Source organism: Ambystoma mexicanum, chromosome 14 (assembly GCF_040938575.1).
Source record: "Ambystoma mexicanum isolate Mex_15411 chromosome 14, UKY_AmexF1_1, whole genome shotgun sequence".
Taxonomy (NCBI): domain Eukaryota; kingdom Metazoa; phylum Chordata; class Amphibia; order Caudata; family Ambystomatidae; genus Ambystoma; species Ambystoma mexicanum.
The window spans coordinates 305,721,503-305,741,497 of record NC_090940.1 but is presented as its reverse complement, the minus strand read 5'-3'; the positions used below and the strand labels follow the sequence as shown (position 1 = coordinate 305,741,497).

General features: G+C 46.3%; 1 protein-coding gene across 1 annotated transcript in view; it reads left to right on the top strand.

Moving 5' to 3' along the window:
• EFCAB11 (EF-hand calcium binding domain 11) overlaps positions 1-14,027 on the top strand; it is a 1,000,500-nt gene extending 986,473 nt beyond the window's left edge. Inside the window, exon 6 of the mRNA XM_069637434.1 lies at positions 13,785-14,027. Within this exon, the coding sequence (XP_069493535.1) occupies positions 13,785-13,866 (82 nt within the window). The 3' untranslated portion in view covers positions 13,867-14,027. The remainder of the gene's footprint in view (positions 1-13,784) is intronic.
• The last annotated feature ends 5,968 nt before the right edge of the window (positions 14,028-19,995 follow it).

Sequence of the window (19,995 nt, the reverse complement as noted above, 5' to 3'; positions counted from 1 at the left end):
TTGACGAGTCCCCCCACTTTAATTTTTAGGACTTGACCCCTGGTTATATGGTCCTTCATGGGTAAATTGCATACAATCCTGACCGGTCATTTTGCATTTTTTGCAATGTCTTTCTGCATTCCTTACTGGCCCCACCAAGCAAAGAGTTGCAATAGTCCAATCCTGCCATGATAATCGCACAAACTAGAGTTTTGCAATTTTTTCGGGCACCCAGAGGGCAAATCTGTTGCAGTACATTTAGGTGATATTGAGAGTTTTTCACCACAGCGTTTACATCGGCCGCAACCAAAGGAGGCTTCCATGTAGACCCATAAGTTCTTGACTTTGGCTGATACTGAGATGTGACAGCCTTCCACTTCAAGCCCCTTATATTTTTGACCTAGTTTGGCCCTGGCATGCTTGGATCCATAGATCATAAGCTCCGTTTTTGAGCTATTCAAGCATAACGCAATTTTAGTAAGCGCGTGACCAGTATCACCTGCTCAGCTGCCCTCCGGGACCATCTATATCCCACATTTCTCTCATACTGCAGGAATTGTGCCAGCAGGCCTTTTTATTTAATTTATCTGGCCAGACTATTGACTACAGCGTTAACACAGTCATCAGCCTGCCTCTACCATGCCCCCACAGCCTGCCCAATACTCAGGCCTGCCGCTGCCTCTTAATTACCGCACCAACACTTCTCAAGGTACTCACCCGCTATGCATGACACTTGTCGTGTACGGAAAAACCACACGGTCTCCCATGTGGTGGCCGCAATCGTTGGTCCTACCGGCCCTCACCTTCGCCTGGAAACGCACAGTATTCAAACTGTATCCTGAATACTTGCGCAGACATTGCAGCAGCCGCTCGAACGTCATGCTACACCAACCCGACCGCTCCCTGGAATCACCAACGGCAACTCCTGCCCGTGCCCTCTGAACACCCATGCCTTGACTCTCTGCCACAGGCCTGCCTGTTGCCTTCCCAGCACACGCTTATACAACATCACATCTTACCTCAATAGTTCCCTGGCACATCCCCAATCGAATATTTGCCACGCAGAGAACAGCATCTGTGCTTGACAGTCCGGTACTTACTGGCCTAACACCTACATTAGTTATATGTACTTTTTGGCCACAGGTTAACCAGCCACAGCCCCCCGCTGAGCTCACCACCACCTTATATCTATGTGCTCACCGCAGACGGTAAGGGAACATACCCACATCACACAAAACTCCATTGTCCCAACCTGGCTAGGTCCTCAAACCCAACTTTACTAACACAACCTCTTTTCTTCCTTCCTTTTCCTTGGTGCTACCCGTCATTTGACTTGTGCATTTTTGCTCCCACTGCTATAACTATGTATTCAATCATGCCAGCATCCATTATACTGTAACAACTTACAATTTCATGCATTCTCATCCATCTCACCTGATCTACTTTGTGTTCACTTATTGTCACCACAATCACAACCACCAATCCTATGCAATCAACATGCCTAAACATGCCTCATGCATCAAACGAGGTTTCGAGACAAGTCCGATCTATGAAAGTCTCGTCAAAACAGGTCCACCCCTGTTCCTCCAAAACTATCAAGGACCACATTGACTCCCTGGCTCCTGCCCTGGCTGACTTCTGCAATCACTCCTTCGCCTCTGGAGTCTTCCCATCCCCCCTCAAGCACTCCCTTGTGCACCCCCTTCTTAAACCCTCTTCCAACCCCTCCTGCCCAGCTAACTATCGCCCAATCTCTATCACTCCCTTCCTGGGCAAGCTCCTTGAGAAACTGGCCATCTCCCAGCTTAATCTCCATGCTGAAACTGTTGGTAGTCTTCATGACCATCAGTCTGGCTTCAGAGCTGCCAGAAGCACGGAAACTGCTCTCCTGAACATCCGTGAGGACCTGCTCTCAACACCCCTTGTGTTCTCATTTTGCTCGACCTCTCTTCTGCCTTTGACGCTGTCAACCACACCATCCTGTTCAACCGTCTCCGTGATAACCTGGGTATCACTGGTCAGGCTCTGGCGTGGCTGACCTCATTTCTCTCCAATCGACCCTCCCAGGTCCAACTGGGTTACTTCCTCTCTGACATCTTTTTCTCTACCTGTGGTGTCCCCCAGGGATCTAACTTCTCCCCCCTGGCTGTTCAACCAGTATCTGGCACTTCTTGCTCACCGCATCGCCGCTCTCTGTCCCAACTTTCAGTGCTACGCAGATGATACCCAGCTCATTTTCAGGATACCCTCGGCCTCCTCTTCCCCTTCCCTCATCTCTGACTGTCTTTCTGCTATCCAGGAATGGTGTGCCGCCAGCGACCTCTGCCTTAACGCCAGTAAAACTGAGATTCTACTTATCGGCACACCCACTCCCTCCTTCCCTGCAGCTCTCTGGCCGGCCTCCCTTGGCCCTCTTCCTGCTCCTACCTGCAAGGCAAAAAACCTCGGGGTCATCTTCGACTCCACACTCTCTTTCTCTCCTCACATATCTGACGTCTCTAAGAAGTCACACTACCTACACCCTCCTCAGAGGTATCCTTCCTTTCCTCTCCTTCCCCCAGAAGCTCACTGTCTCCGGAGCCCTGGTTCTCTCGAAGCTGGACTACTGTAACAGCCTCTATCTAAATCTTCCTGCCTCTACTCTCTGCCCTTTGCAACTCATCCAGAACAGGACTGCGAGACTTGTCCTTGGCCTCAAGCCCAGGGACCGTATCTCTCCAGGACTGATATCACTACACTAGCTCCCAGTGGCTGCGAGGATTAAGTTCAAAACCCTCTGCGTTGTCCACAAGGCCTTCTGGGGCCTTGGGCCAAAATACCTTCAACGCTCCCTTCCTAAATATCTTCCTTCTCAAGCTCTTCGCTCATCCACCTCCAACTACCTCCGGGTCAGCCGCTTCTCCAAGCAACGAGCTGGGGGTAGATCTCTCGCCGCAGCAGGGGCCTCCCTCTGGAACAGCCTTCCTGCCTCCCTGAAACTTGAGGAGAACCATCTCCGGTTCCGGAAGCACCTCAAAACCTTCCTCTTTGCCTCCGCTTTGTCTCCCTCTCTCCCCTGCTAAAATTACTGAACCTGCACTGAATCTGCTACTGGGCCACTCACCGATCTCGGTCCTCGGCCCAGCCACTCTTCCCTGCACTGCCTACCTGCACTACGGGACTGTCTCTGTATCCTACAGCCCCTTCTCCCGGCACTTACCTTGCACTTGCCACCAGCTGGCCCTATTATTTATCTTGTATTCTACTAACCATGTACTGCACTTTCCTTGCACTTGCCACCAGCCAGCCCTATTATTTATCTTGTATTCTACTAACCATGCACTGCACTTTCCCCTCTACCCTTCCCCTTGCACTTTTCCCAGTCCCCTCTACCATTGCACTTGTGCGATCTGAATGACACCTGGCCTAGTAGGATCGTTGTCTGTCTCCCCTTGTTCCCCCCCCTGCCTCGTCGCGCCTTGAAACACTTGTGTATAGGCGCGTTACAAATGCCATATCATATATCATATCATATCATATCATATAACACGGCGTACCTATATTGAAATGTCAAACTAACGCCAACCCTCATACACATGAACACTTTTCACCTCCAGCCAAATCACATTAGTTCCCCCCACTCAGGTGTTTGCGTATTACTACAAGTTTACACTTTACCTTGTATTCTCACCAAAGCCTTGAAAAAGACCTGTGTTGGGTCGAAACATGTGTCGCCTTAAGCGTGTTAATAAATCAACCTAAACATGAAGTGGCGAGATTTCTTCTTTATTCTTAAGAGTCCAATCTAAATTACACAGTCAACAATAAGATCTCTGAGCCAGCGCCGCAGTGAGTCGGATCTTACCCAAACCCAATTTTTAGTCATCCAATTTTTTAATACTGCTATATACAATGTTTCATTTTTCTAAGTCTTGAGGGTAGTTTCCATTAAGTTCCATCGTCAGCTGGATATAATCTGCGTAATTTGCCAACTGCAGCCCCATCTGTTCCATTTTGACGCATAGGGGTTTTATATACACATTGAATAGTGCAGGGGACAGGCAGGTGCCTTGTGGTACACCGTATTATATCTTGGATGATTCGGAAGAAATATCCCCCCAGCAAATCCTGGATTTTCTGTTACTCAGGAATGAATCTATCCATTCAATAGCATTCATAGAGCAATTGCCTGTATCGGCCACGGTATGTAGCAGGTGTTTATGATCCAATAAATCAAAGGTCGCTGATAAGTCCAATAAAGTCAACAGCCCTGTCTTACTGTTCTCCAAGGTGCCCGACATGTGGGGTTGTAAATCCAGGAGGGCACTCCCGGTTCCATGATTTCTGCAAAAGCCAGATTGTTTCATATGCAAAGATTGGGATAGATCAAGATGCTTTTGTAATTGTATAGCAGCAATGTTATCTACTATCTTGAGTAAAAAAAGAACTGTTCAGGATGGGCTTTAGGTTAGATGCCAATTAACATTAACCCTATTACCCCCCTCTCGTCTGCTGCAGTATAATGTTTGCCCCCAATCCTGCATCCATTCCATCTCTCTGCCTGTCCTCTCCCATTCTAACTACATGTGCACCCACAGGCTTGGACTGGCCTAAGGGGCAATGCCCAAATTGAATGCTGAACATGCTTATGTGGTCCAGTGTTTTTGGTCAAAATTGGCCCTTTTTTGGTAAAACTGGGCCACTTTGATTACGTACTTCAGTATGCGGCAAGTAGTTTTCAACAGCGTTACTGAACACTTATCCTGTTAAATGCAGAATTTGCATCACATTTGATCCAAAAACTCCCCCTTGGTTACTACTCAGTTTATCAAAAAAAGGAAGTAATTTCTATTTGCAAGTGTGGGTCACTTTTTCAATGGTGCCTGAGCCCATTTTACGCCCCAGTCCGACCCTTGTTGGGACCTTGGCTTTGCAAGCGGGTTTATCACTAGCCCAATCAGAAAAAAGGAACCTCGGCACACGTGCTGGAGATTTCCAGTGTTCACCCAAGTTGGTTTATGATGGAATGGACTTTAATTAAGTCTAGGAACGAAAATACATAGGCACAAGTTTGGTCTAAGCCCCCTGAGTGGGCACATTGGGAACAGTCCTGTTGCTACCCCCAGGGGACATTTCCTCAGGGAAATCTGCAGCGTAGGCCCCTAAGTGTGGCTCCTCTGGGTTGCTAACAGTGGTATGTAACATGTAAGGAGCATGAGGGTCCTTCCTGGGATCGGTGACCCCCGGAACAGAGTCAATAGGAAACAGGCCCCTGAAAGAAAGCGGTCACCTGACTACTCTTCTTTGGTTCAAAATGTAGGCTACAGTGGCAGAGCCTGCTCCTGGCTTGGGGTGTGGGGGGGCTTAAGCCCTCCTACTCTGAGGAGGATGCAGGCAGAAGGCAGCACTCCACTGTGACGCTCAGATCAGAGGTGTAGATGGGCAAATGGGTGATATAGCAAGATCCTCTTGAGATTTCTCACATGGGAGAGCAGAGTATTACAATCATTACTGTGGCAATAGCATTGCATACGGCGGCAGAGGACAACGGCCTGCCCAGGCGATATCAATATACCCCCTATGATGAAGAAAAGGCCTTTACTGCTCTGCTCAGCTTTTTAGATGGCTCACACCTCCTGATGATTAGCTGATCTATGTGAAAAGAAATATCCTCTGAGCTAGGGTGAAAGATGTATCTCATGGGCCAGAGGAGGGCGTGATAACCATCCCGCCTCCTGGGAACAGAGGAAGCACAGGGGGTTGATAGACCAATGGGTTAATGACCCCCACTCAGAGATGTCTTTATGGGAGGGCTAAAGGGACACTTGCCCCGCCCCACCACTCTTGGAGGGGCCCCACAAGGCTGCCTGATCTAAAAAGGCCAGTTTTCACTTTTCACCAAACCTAAATAGTACACGTCAGTATATCTTATGGCATGCTGCTGAGGCGCTAAAGCTAGTGTATACCTGTTGTTGACAAGTACTTTCTGCTCTGATTGCATCCCGTAATGCTTTCTGTGATCACTGTGGTATACATAATGTGTGCATTCCCTACAGCACAACTCCGTTAGCACTCTCACCTGTCTGTGAGAATTACATTGATCATGTGCAATAGTTAAAGTTGAATTACATATTGATACATTCAAATGCTGGAATGGTTCAGAAGCTAGCTCAGTGTGGTAACGGGTGGTTGTAAAACCTAGGCAGCCACCCCCAATGATGAGCTTCTGGAGAGGTCATTAGGTAACTAAAATCAAGACTGTGGAACCAAAGCTTTCATTCTTGTATTCTTGTATTCTTGTATTATTCAGAAAACGATACAGTGATACTGGGCAAATCATCTTATATTTAGCCCATTATCTGATCGTAATTTTTTATGTATGCCATTTGAGTGGAAGGGTTCTAGGCAGAGGAGAGCACCAGATATCACAGGCCCCTGGCACGCATAATTTAAGATGTTCTCATTTGACACAAAACATGGTTTGTTTTTTTGCAGGGCCATAAATAACAATTCACAAGCCTGTGTTTTGGGTGTATATACAGCTTTAAAATACAGAAGCAAAACCCAGATACAAATATTTTAAGATCACATCAATTAGAATGCTGGTACGCATGTACTTCCCTTGATGATAGAGAGAATGAAGCTCAAATAATTCCCAGTTTGCATAATACATTTCTAAAATATTTTGTTTTTAGAAATTGTCATGCTGGGTTATGTGATTTGTGTACTTTTCAAGTCAGAAGTATAAAATGGGTTTATTTTAGTTTAGCTCAGAGGCAACGCGTTTCTTTTGGAAGCAAGACAACGCAGCGCAACACAGGTTAAAATCCTGATCGTGCGCTTAGAAACCTATCTCTGGTATTAAGTGCGTTATAAAAGAATCATTATAATAAAAAGAACAATTATAACTGGAAAAGAAAGTGCAAAAATTGCATAGTGGGCAGTAATCCCAGTGTCACCTCTTAACCAATGTGTGATCGTCATCTCATTTAATCTTGTATTCCCTAATCTGTCAAAATTGCCCTTTGTGAGAAAACTGAAGGCGTCGTCACATCTACTCCCCTTGGGTCCTCATCAGGGAAAGGCCATTGCTTTTGGATCCTGACCATGGGGGGTGATCACCTGGGTGGAGGGTAATTGGGGATTGAGGATGAGATGTCCTCAAGTGAGACACAGATTTGCTTTTCCCTTTCAGGAAGAACCCTCTTTCCCAGAGGCAGTTATGGGGTATTGCTATCCCTTTCTCATTGACCAAGAACAGTCCAGGAGATATTACCCATCTAGAAGCACTAGAAAAAGGATGAAGTAGAGAAGGGTTAAAGGTAAAGTAGGTAAGACACAGCATCCCCCTTTCACTATTGAAGACCAAACTAACCCTCCCCAAGCCTTTAATAGGCTATTGTGCGGCATCTCCCCTCACTTCCCCACACTTTACCTATGACAGTACTGGGACGAGGAAGAGGCGACTAGGAGTAATAAACACTAGTTAACTCCCTTTCACCACTCTAGTACAGAGACGAGGAAGATGTCTGCAAAGTGCTGTGAAGGTCAGGCATGTCCCTTTAACTGTGGTCAGGCAAGTCCAATTGGGAGCTTGCACCTGCATCCAGTCAAGTGGTTGCAGGTGTATAAAAGGAGACCAAAGGAGCAACAAAGAGAGCAAGAGGGAGACTTGTGTGGGAGATATCAGCAGGGGACCCTTTCTGTCAGGAGCCAGCCGTGGTGGGGCCTGAGAGGAAGCCAGGATGCCGGCAGGAGTCCCAGAAGACCTGTGGAGCCCAGAGCAAGATGGACGTTAGACTGCCACAGGTGTGGGAGCCTCATGATTAGGAGAAAGTAGCTGGAGCTGCGGGTAAAGAAAGAAAGAAGAAAGGACACCGTTCACATCCGGGGCAGAGGAGCAGAGCTGCCAGAGTGTGCTGTAAAGCACCTGGAGTGCGAATGGGGCTTGCAGAAACCAGCCTGCAAAGCTGGAGCAAAAGCAGTGGAGCAGCCGGAGAGGAACGCCAAGGACTGGTGAGCGCAGGGGAATGACACTCGAAGCAGAGGCGCTCCTAGGGGCTACGCGTGAGTAACAAAGTGCTGTATGACGCAATATTGAAGGTTGTATACGAATTGTTCGAACTACAATTGTCTGAATTACAATTGACCTTTGCACAATTGACCGAATGGTGAAGGTCAATTGTTACATATATGCGGGGGAAACCCCACGCAACCCCCCATTATTTATGTATGTGTGTATATATATATATATATATGAGTAAATCAATTTAGCTAAAAGATGGCGCTCTCCCTCCTTAAGTGCTGGTGCTGGAGTGACGAATTTAGCCAAATTCGTAAATATGAGAAAAACACACAAGCCCCTGCGCGATTGTAACACTGCAAAAAACCACCCAGTGGGCATGCGTAGAAAATACTCCAGCGCACAAGACCTATCTATTTAAAATATCATATTTATTGTTGCTAAATACAGCACATTACAAAAAACAGAGGTGAAATCATTTGCCTCTGTGACAGCCGTAAGGTTGAACAAAACACTCACCCCACGGGTGGAAGATGGTCACGCATTCCGCCTGAATGCTCAGGCTTCCTCAGACCTTTAAAATCCAAATGCGGCATGCACATCATAGAATTTAAAAAGAAAAGCAGTTACAGAGCGTCCCCACTCGTGTCACATCACGTGCAAAAACGGTCATATGACCGCTACAAGGAAACAATAGTGATATCTATCACATACGATGACCTCCATATTGGAATGGTCAAAGTCCTATAAATAAGGTATATATGATGGCAAATTGCGTAAGAGTTACGCGTAAGGAAATCACTTAACACCTATATTAGCTACCGCAATGTGAACTACACCATGGAGACGCTCTAAACTGCTTGTTTAAAATATTATTGTCAAATTACAATTGATGTGTAACAAATGAGCACAAGTGTGCCTGTTCATAATTAGATGACTGAAACCAGCTCAGATGGCCACTCTCAGACATACGCCCCCACATAGGGCCAGTGTTTGCAAGCCAAGGACTACGAGCACAACGGCCGCAGCCAAATCGTCAATAGGCAAGTGCCCTGTTATTAGAGAGTGTACCTTTAATAGGCATTGTTCAAACAGGCAGGTGCCCTATTACTTAATTGTTCGAACTACAATTGTTCGAATTACAATTGACCTTTGCAGAATTGACCGAATTGTGAAGGTCAATTGTTACATATATGCGGGGGGAAACCCCAAGCAACCCCCCCCATGATATGATTGTTTATTTATATAGCGCCTATACACAATGTGTTTCAAAGCGCTTCAAGGCAAGGGAAGGAACAAGTGAAAATACAACCACATTCTTACAGGCCATGAACAGTAAGGATGTGAAATTAACTATTGTACTTGGCCTGACGACATTTCAGATAGTGCAAGAGCTAAGACATAGATAAGGAAGGGAGAGGGAGAGTGGGAAGGAAATGGAAACAGACCATATTGAATACCGAACTGAATGAAAACTTGTAGTAAAGCGAAATCACTCACATCGAATACCGAGTTGGGTGAAACTTTGTGGGCAAAGCTGTTAGCTGATGAAAGCCAAAAGAGAAAGTGCCCATTTGAAAACCACCTACGAAAAAAAGAGCAAGTGTGGAAGAGAGCGACAGAAAGGTGGGAAATTAATAAGACCACCACAAAGTGAACGATATGACCGGAGACGGTGTGGCAAGGCCAAATATTAGCATAAGACGTGCAACACCTTATGACAAAGCTAAGAGGCTGACCAGGAGAAGTCAGGAGAGTGTGAAGCTGCACATAAAGCCAAGAGGTCGACCAAGAGAAGCTAACTGAATGTGAATTGGGATACAGGGTAAATGCAGAAGAACCTGTGTGAGCTGAAGAGCCTAGGGTTCCTAGTTGCGCGACCTGTGAAGGGTGGACTGTGTGGTCTGACAATTGTGCCTAGACCAGCGAGCCCTACATTGTGAAAACCACAGACATTGCGAAATATACCAAGAAGGAGAACTAATATTTGAACTGTTGATGCAATCCCGATGGAGATTCAAGTTGACCTGGAGTTGTGTTGAACTTTGCTAAACCTGAGACTAGTACAAGTTGCTTTGTTGAAGTGTTGGGGAAGGGACTCCTGAGACTTGATGAATTGCAGATGTTGTCTGAGGGCGGAGTCTCAAGACCCTTTTCTTTTGAACTATGTTGCTTTTAACTTGGGGAAGGGTACACCAAGAATTGTGTGCAACTGTATTGCTTTGAACTTGAGAAAGGTAATCTTGAGACTTTTATGGAACTTTCTTGAATGTTGGGAAGGGGAGCTGGAAGAATCTCAGAACTTTGTGTTAATCACCATTTCTTTTATTATTGACATCCCTACACCTTGTTTAGCTTTAGTTGTGAGGGCAAGCATAGGTTCTGGACACAGGCCTTTAAGTTGAACTCTCTGACTAAGACTTTCCTTAGTTGTGTTCAGGAGGGAAATCCCACCTTAGCATAGGGCAAGTTAGGCCTTCTACCATCTTGACAATTGAGTTAATACATAATTTCTATTTGAACTTTGAATCTGTTGTCTGTGACTTGCTTCATGATGCCTTCACAACGTCCATAAACCTTTCAACATTGTCACCCTTCAGGTGGATTTCAATCTCAGGGTGTGATCTTCAAAAAAGGCTCACTCGTGGTTTCAGTGGCTAGTGTTGCTTCGTCTATATTAATATTGAACATTGATATATTGCTTGTTTATTTGGTCTCTAATGGCAACACTACTTGAAAACCATGACTCTCTTGTAGTCTCAGTCTGTCTGGATATGGATACCTTCTTGGTAGCTTTTTAATCTTACTCCACTGTTTATGCCTACCCCCAGAAACTCATTGTCTCCAGAGCTCAGGTTCTGTTTAGGCTGGATTACTGCAACAGCTTCTTCCTTAATCCGCCTAACTTCCCCCCCTTCAACTAATCCAGGATAGGACTACAAGACGTATCCTTAGCTTCAAGCCCAGGGGCTGCATCTCTCCCCTCTAATATTTCTCCACTGGCTCCCGGTTGCTGCGAGGATTAAGTTCAAGACCCTCTGCATCTTCCACAAGGCTTTCTGGGGCCTGGGAACCTTCTACACCCAACACTCATTCCCCAAATACCTCCCTGCTAGAGCTCTTTGATCATCTAGCTCTAATGCTCTGCAGATAAAACACTTTTCCAAGAAGAGAGTGGGGGTGGATCTCTCTCCTCTGCAGGTGCCTTCCTCTGGAATGGCCTCCCTGCCCCTCTCAGAATTGAGCTGGATCTCCTTAAATTATGGAAGCTTCTCAATACCTTCCTTTTCTCTTCTTCCTTCCCTCTCCCCCTCCCCTGCTAATGTCCCTGTCTGCTGCCTGGTTCCTTCAGAGTCTTCAGGGCACCAGGCCCCCCCACCCATTGCAGTCTACCCCTGGACTTGGTCTTCCCGGACCCCCCGCCCCTTCCTCAACCTGCACTTGCCCTTCCGGGCTCCTCCCCCCTGCACTTGCCTGACTGGGCCTGCACCCTTGTAGCCTTTCCAGCCCCTTACCTCGCACTTAGCTCGTGGACCTTCCTTCCCCCTGCACACTCTGCTTTCCCATGGCTCTGTCCACCTGGCCTCCCCTGGCACTCACTTTTCTCACGGGCCCTTTCCGACCTGACTGGCACTCCCCGTACCCTTGCCTCTTCCCTGCACTTGTCTTACTGCATTTGCACGCTCCGAATGTCGCAAGGCCTAGTAGGATCGTTTTTCTTTTGTACTCCCTGTTCCCCCACCCTCTTATCTTGTTGCGCGTCGAAACACATTGTGTATAGACACATTATAAATACCCAATCAATTTTAATATCAATGTGTAGCTCTCTCCTTGCTTGCAGTTGGTCTCCTCTATCTGTGGTTGAGCACTTTTGCATTCTGTGAAGCAGATCATCTGGTTTATGTGCACCTTTTCCATATGATCTGTGTCCTGCATTTATACTGTGGCTGATGTACCTTCCCCCTGGCTGATATTTATGAGAAGTGTCATGTACCTATGCTAGAACACAAGTTCCCTTGTTGTTAACTGCTAATGTTGGGTTTGAAATGCAACTTGTTTATCATTCTGTTTAGAGCAAGAATGAATAGGGTATTGGGAATGAAAGGCAGTACCCAGGGCTATTTCATAACATTTCATTGGAAGTCCTATTCTGGGCATTTTTTGATTGTAAATCCAGTTCTTTGGTTTTGTTTTTTGTATTTATGTATTGTTGTCATGTTTATTGATGTGTAATGTATATGTTTAACTGTCTGGGCACCCTGGTGAGAAGTTGCACTTTAAAAATGAATTGTTAGGTTGTGCTTGCGATGTGGGGGGCAACCAGATATCTGCACCACTTTGTTTGGTTCGTTGGAGGGGGGCCCTAAATGTGTCTGTGCCCTGGACCCAAAAAGTGCTTTAATGTTGCAAAGCTCCCACTCACAACCAGCTTTTAAAACTGTCATTCAGCACTCCCAAAATATTTAGGCTTGCTCCGCCCCTGCTAGGGAGTGTTGAGGAAATGAGGAGCGTTTGATAACAGGTCCTTCCTGTGCTGCAAGTGTCAAGCAAGCTTATCTCGATGCAGGCATCGGGCACGCCAATCACAAAGAGTGCGAGTCGCCAGTAGAGCTGCCACTAGCAATTGGACCGAATACAATCTGGATTCACTATGTTAAGGCAGTTAGTGACAGATACACGAGCCAAGTACGAGCAAGAAACTAAAATGATAAAAAAGACTGTGTCCCTTACCCCAATATGTTTTGTATTTCTAGAGCTCCCCAAAGCTCTTTGGTCCTCTAATATGCTTTAGTGGGGCCTCAGTTGGGCGTCTGCCTGTATATAGCATTCTTATTTTCCAGGCTCTCATAACCCTTTTCCCTTCTCCTGCCTCGGTTCTCAATGTCTCTTGGTTTCCCAGGGCTACCCAAAGCCTTTTGGCCCTCTGGTAGGCTTACTTTAGCTGGGCCTCGATTGGGCGTGTACCCGTATCCAGTGTTCGAGCTTTCCTGCCTCTTGTAACCCGTGTGGCTTCCCACCCTCGAATAGCAGTGATATCAAAGTCTCTTCGTTTCCTATGGCCGCCCAAAGCCCTTTGGTCTTGTGGTAGGCTTATGTTAGCGGGCCTCGTTTGGGCGTGTGCCCGTATCCAGCATTCAGGTTTTCCTGGCTCCCGGAACCTTTTTGGCTTTCCAGGCCTCTGATACATGTGTTCACCCCTCCAAGCAGTGTTACCTCTTCCGGAGCATTTGCTTCCCTTGCTCTGCCCTGCTTGGGATCTGATCTCTTTGCTGCGGTCTGGTCCCAGTATCGGTTAAAATGCCCCAGGTCCACCCTGGGTTCCGTGTGGTCGTAGCACCAAGCAAAATAGTCTCTTCACTGGCTCTGAGGTCTAGCATGGCTCCACCCTTCCAGGACATCCTCTAGACAGAGGCTCGCCTCTGCGTAGGATTCCCTCTCTTGCATTCCAAGTTCCTCGTCGTTTTATGTACATCATTACAAATAAAAGGGGTTTTTTTTGCAAATATGTTCTATTTTGCAGAGAGTGCCCTTTCATTTTCAATAGAAGAGGCCAAGACAACAGAACACTCATTTGGTTGGTCACAGAAATACTCAGTCTTTTTTTTTCATTTTTCGTAAACTGATGCTGTCAACTATCTCTAGTTGGGTTTGGTTTCAGGTCTAATGACCAACTAGGGGTCAATTGCAGGCACTGAGGTTGAGCAGTAGACGGGACACCCAAAGTGGTGGGGACAGGGATGTATTTATAGACAGTATGGGTGTGTCATTACTGCCTGTTAATTCGTTTTTTTTTCTTGTATAGGGAAGTGGATCAAGATTCTGATGGCCATGTCAGCTACAAAGATTTTGAGTGTGCAGTTAGCTATGGACAAGGGGAAGCATGAACTTGACCATGTGGCTGTGAAGATAAACCACTTGTATTTTGGAATTGGCTCATATGGTCTGTCAAATCTGTGGATGTTATACACAACCCAACCATCCGTGCTTGGAGAGAATTTGTGTAGGAAACCAACAGTTGCATTCAATAAACAACTATCATTATGGAGCAATTTTCTTTCCTAGGCACTGCTCAGTGTCATGTCGTTTACCTTGTAAATAGTGTTTTGAGCATCTTACTATGAACCCCCTTGTGACTTGTTCTGCTTAAATTGTGCATTTCCTTGCAGGTAAAAAGAAATGAGATCTGATGGTTTAGCCTTGGGCTGAATTATATTGTCAGTGAACAGTTGCCAGTTGCAGAATATAGCGTGATGGCCAACTGATGTACCTTGGCTTAGAGTGTGAACATGTCAAGGGGCATGAATGGGGCACTGCAATCTTCTTTTTGGTATGTTTTCATAAAGCTGTAATTAAGAGCATTGGGCCCACACACTTTTAAGGTTCCATGTGTTAAAATCGCAGCAAAAATGGCTGTGGACACAAAATATTGCGGCAAAAAGGCAGTGGTTTTGCCGCCGCAATCCATGTAAAGGATGCAGGGGACACCCCTGCAACTCCCGGGCCCATTATACCATTTAAGAGGAGCGGGGGACACCCCTGCAACCCCTGCTCCCCTTAAATGGTGTAATGGGGTACACCTTTAACGGGTCAAACCACAGCATTTTTGCCGCAATTTTATCACTGCATACCAATTTTAAGCGATACAGAATTTACATGCAAATTCTCTTATCATGAGCACTTCTATTTCTCAAACAAAAAAGTGAGTAATGATGTTGTTGGTATTCGCAATCTGTTAAATCTAAGCACTATTCACTTTTTCCCCCCTGTTTTGGGCTGCTTTGCTCAAACTCTTCTTTTTGCACAGAAATCTGCCACTGCCACCTTAGCAATTGCATTGCAACGCTCCTATTGCTTACCAGGACGGTGATCACTCCAGGTTCAACAAGAGGAGTGGAGCAAAATATAGCCGACAAAAACGTCTACACATAATGGGCAGGTGTTGATGACGCACAATGGCAGCTTTGGCGTTGGTTTTTCACTCGCTCGCTCACACCCCTGTGACGATTTGCAACATTTAGGGGGAATAGATTCGCTATAGTCCTTGTTTTGTATTGCTGTTTTTACTGTGTCCTTTTTGTGTTTTTGTAAAGTAAAATATGCTAATGAATGATGCATTTTGGGTGACCATCTGTTGCTACCATAGGTTACTCCTATCATGCTAGACCCTCCTGCTAAAAGGATCATGTCACTTCTGACACCATAATTGCAATATGTTCGAAACAATTGGGGTGCATCCATCTTTGAGCAAACACACAATTTGACTGTCCTAGTCCTACACATGGCCGTTTAGGCACCCTATTGACACCTGTTAAGGTGAGTTTTGAACTTCATATCACACACTAATGGTTCAAAGGCAGACATATAAGGAATCCACGTGTGGGCTGTGTATTTAATTTTTCGAAGTATACATTTTCCCACCAGCTTTTGAAGTAACTTGCTACAAGCTGGTTTAAGAAGATGACTTCTAACAGGTAAATTAATCAGGTTCGTACCTCTGCGTCTGTGCACTACCAAATATCAGAGAGCAATTTTTGCACTCAGGCATTTTCCCCTTGCTGCACTAGTGCAAAAGTCACGCGCATGGAAAACAAGAGTTTTAAAAAATTTCAGGAATTCGGGTTGAGTCACGCCAGGTCAAAGACCTTTTTATAGCTTCAAGACTATTTGCAAATCATTTCCCATCATATCTAATTAGTTTGTGAAAGTCCACCTCTCCAATCGTTTGTGAGTTCGCATCAGCTGTAAATATACAGCATTAGAAATGGGAAGGTTTTCAATTTCCTACAAAATGTTTTAAGTGTTAAACAGTTGCAGTTTAGCCGCTCTACTTACATTGCTCTCGAGATGAACCAATCCTGGGTTTGAGAATTTGAGGCAAACGGAGCAAGCCTCCCACTGTGAACAAATCTGAATGAATAAACATGGCCTATAATAAAAAGACATTCCCGACTCACTCTTACACAGACATTTTTTTAGTACAGTACTTTGTACGCATGTTTAATTGAACACAGTTACTGTTACATGTACGGCTTTGCTATGATATGATATGATAGGTTATTTACAAAGCCCTTGATATGATAGGTTATATATAACGCGCTTAATACCCAGAGGTTTCTAAGCTCGGACCCGGGGATGGAACCTGTTTTGCTCTGTGTCGTCTTGCTTCCAAGGCCAGCACCCCTGAGCTATCCTCCCTATCTCTTTCATTTCCTTTTTTGAAACGAATTTGTGAAACCAATGTCCAAGCCCTGCTACCTCGAATACAGTCCAGCATCCTTGACCTGGCGTAAAGTTATAGCTAGAGAAGATTTGTCCCAATACAGATGATGGAGTCGTCCAGTGAGACCAGCCAAGCACCTATTTTGTTGGATTCAGCTGAAGCAGCCTCTGGCAATTCGTCCTTTATAGTGATCAAATGTTGCCATGGTTATAAAATAAACTGCAGTTTATTCACGTTTTAAAACTGTACAAATTGTCCCGTTCTTAGTTGTAAAGACACTACTGCTGTTTGCACATCACCCTTTTTGTCGTTCGCTGCTTCATTATGGGTTCTTCATCATTGTGTCACGATAATCCAGTTTATCGTCAAATAGTGTGTACTATTTTGTAAGTCTGTGTGAAATGAAGCCAATGCAAAATTGTTACAAGCGCGACATGTTTGGAGGTGAAGGCCACTGTGCTTGGTTTGTCCAGTGAAGTGTCCTTCGTTTCAGAATTTCACTAGTGACTAAGTACTTTAAACTTAGTTGATTTCCCCATGATAATGCAATTTGATTAATTGGGTGAATTTACCAAGATCATACAATGTGTTAAAGTGGAGAAGCCGACAACTTGCCGACTAGTCCCAATGTGTTGATTAGGCGGTGGGCAATGAGCAACGGCCTTCCGAACCCATGGTAATGCTGAGTATATTGGTGCTCCTCTTTCGTCTTTTCATAGTGCTTACTCGACACATATGGCCTGTTTTTAAGGTCTTCTCCAATTATGGAAGATAAGAACACAGGGGTTTTGAGATATAGTGATTAGGCTTGTATCAAGTAGTTTGGGCAAGTGAGGAAGCTAGTAGAAAGTGATTTGCCAAAGAACACTCATTTTAATGTCCTGGTTTGAGTGAACTGTGGTCTGCACCCCCCCCCCCCTTCTGATGGATAGTTTGCTACACTTAAGTTACAGTCCATGGTCACCACCTTGCTGCAACAGAGCCTAATCTGTCCTCTCTGGACTACTACCCTTGTTCTGACTCAGACACCATGTGCTTGGGGGAGGGGGGGTGTGGGTGTGTGGGTGTGTGGGTGTGGGTGTGTGGGTGTGTGGGTGTGGGTGTGTGGGTGTGGGTGTGGGTGTGTGTGTGTGTGTGTGTGTGTGTGTGTGTGTGTGTGTGTGTGTGTGTGTGTGTGTGTGTGTGTGTGTGTGTGTGTGTGTGTGTGTGTGTGTGTGTGTGTGTGTGTGTGTGTGTGTGTGTGTGTGTGTGTGTGTGTGTGTGTGTGTGTGTGTGTGTGTGTGTGTGTGTGTGTGTGTGTGTGTGTGTGTGTGTGTGTGTGTGTGTGTGTGTGTGTGTGTGTGTGTGTGTGTGTGTGTGTGTGTGTGTGTGTGTGTGTGTGTGTGTGTGTGTGTGTGTTTTTGTGTTTGTTTGGAGGTAGCCATGGCTGCTTCCAAACTCGTTCCGACTCCGCCCTGGTGAATGGAGCAATTACCGTTCCATTCCAAGGTTGGCGGGACCGCCAATTCCTCATTCACCAGGGCCCTTCCACTTTCCCATTTGAGCCCCCATAGGGCTCAATGGGGAAGGCGCTAATAACGGTACCGCAAATTGCGGTACCGTTATTAGCTCTAGAGTCTCTTTGCGGGTCCCGTCCTTAACGCCTGAAAAAAACAGGCGTTAAGGAAGGACCCGCAAAGGGAACTTGTAGTAGGGCGGTAAGGGATTACCGGCACCGGTGCCGGTAATCGCTTACCGCCCACCTCGTAATGAGGCCCAGGGTCTTCCTGTACTCCTTTTTCATGTGTCTTCTGTGTTGTTTTCTGCACAGGGGTCCACGTGGGACTCCTGGCAGTGCAGCTCTTCCTGTTTTTGGTGGTTGTGGTGAACAGACCCTCGGGATACCCTTATGGCACCCATGGGTGGGGTACAACCCTGTACCCCTAGTGTATGTTTTTGGGCACGTGTGTGATCCACAGAGCAGGGTATGGACTGGTGGCAGCACCATGCTGAATGCGACAGGTGCTCCGAGTATCCTCCATTTTGGGATACCCAGGCCCTGCCATACAAATCAGTGGATTCCTGATAGGAGACAAGATGGCCCCTGTGGCCTCTTGGTTTCTATTGCCTGTTACCTTGTTTTCCCAAAATCCTGGGAAGCCCCGACTCTGTCCCTTCCTCTGACTGGCTGTTGAGTGGAAGTTCCATATATGGTAATATGGGGAAGTCCAGGCAGACTGGCTGGAACTTTCCCAATGATTGTGTGCTGTGGGTACCCCCTTGGGGTGGGACCTGGGTGAATGGAGTGTGTGACCAATATACATTTCGTGTTATGGGTGTCTGGTTTCTGGTGTGTGACACAATGAATGAGACCGCCCTGCCCGAAACTGGTATGAATTCAGTGTGTAGTGCTGAATGGCTGGGTACTTGTCCCCATCCACATTCCTTGTTGTGAGTGTCTGGATGGAGAAGAATGGCCTGAATGCACTGTGAGCCTGATTGGCTGCCTTACTGCTGAATGCCCTTCTGAATAATTGGCTGCCTGGGCCTGGCTCAGCAGTGTGAATGAGAGACAGAACAGTATATCTGGGGACCTCTCACTTACTGGAATTGTTCAGAAGCTGAAGTCGAAACTTGATGCTGACTCTTGAAGCCCAGCCGGAAGAAGAAGAATTGCTGCTGCTTTCCTTCGACGCAATCTGAAAGCTGCTGTGCCTTCGAGGACTGATCCAAAAGAGGACCTTGCTAGAAGACCTCTTCCCAAGCTACACCAAGGCCCCCTGGAAGTCAGTCCCGAAACGGCTGCCGACCAGAGACAGGGGCCGCCGAGGAATCTGAAGTGAAGCGCCAGTCGTCAAGGCCATCGAGTAACGCCACCATAGACCGAGGTTTGGAGGACCGCTGTAACCTCGTCGACCCGAGCCGCAACGCTCCATTGCCTAAGACACTTTGAAATCAAGTTCTCCCTTGTTCATAACCGTCGACCGCTTTGTCCCACCTGAAAAAGTCAAGGTTGCCGATGAACCGAGGAGAATCCGCCGGTGGGTTTCCTGCCACCCGAAGTCCACAAAGATGCCGACGAAGATCCGAAAGCCAGCCGTGGTCTAGTCCTGATCGCCAGCGCCGACGACCTGATGTCCTTGCTGGGCCTACGTTCTTCAGTGACTCTTTGCGGCAACAAACTTTCGTCATTGAGGTGCACCGCACGCCTCAATTTCGCAGGATGTCCATGACCGATCGTCGACAAGCACCACAAGGACCGAAGCTGCTGCCTCGACGACATTGCTCTCCTTTTCTTCAAATAATCTCGACGATCTGTGGCTTCTGCCTTAAAGGGAGTTTGCTCAAGAAGGATCAGTCGACGACCCGACGTCGAACTCTGCTAAACCAGGTACATTGGGTAGTAGAACCTTTTTAAAAGGAACCAAGACTATATTAAACAATATATGGACTGGGCTTGTTGATACACTTTATTTACAGGTTGTCCAGGTGAGGGGATCCTCACACAGAACTGTGTCTAGTGGTAGGGACCCAGTATTCTGCCAGTTGTTTAACCCAACTTGTCTTCCCTCTTATGTCTATTGTCACTTTACTATTTGATGTGTATGCCATTGAGACTGTCAGCAGTTGGTGCATTTTAATTGAATCAAGAGTGAACTGTGGTACCAAATAGATATTGTACATATTTATCATTATAGTATTGCCTGAGCACAAAGTGTTATTGTGTGTGTATATAACTTGAACCGTATTTATATAAAGAACTGTGTTGTCACTAACATAGTGTGTGGACATTCCTTTTTGGGGGCTTGGGGAC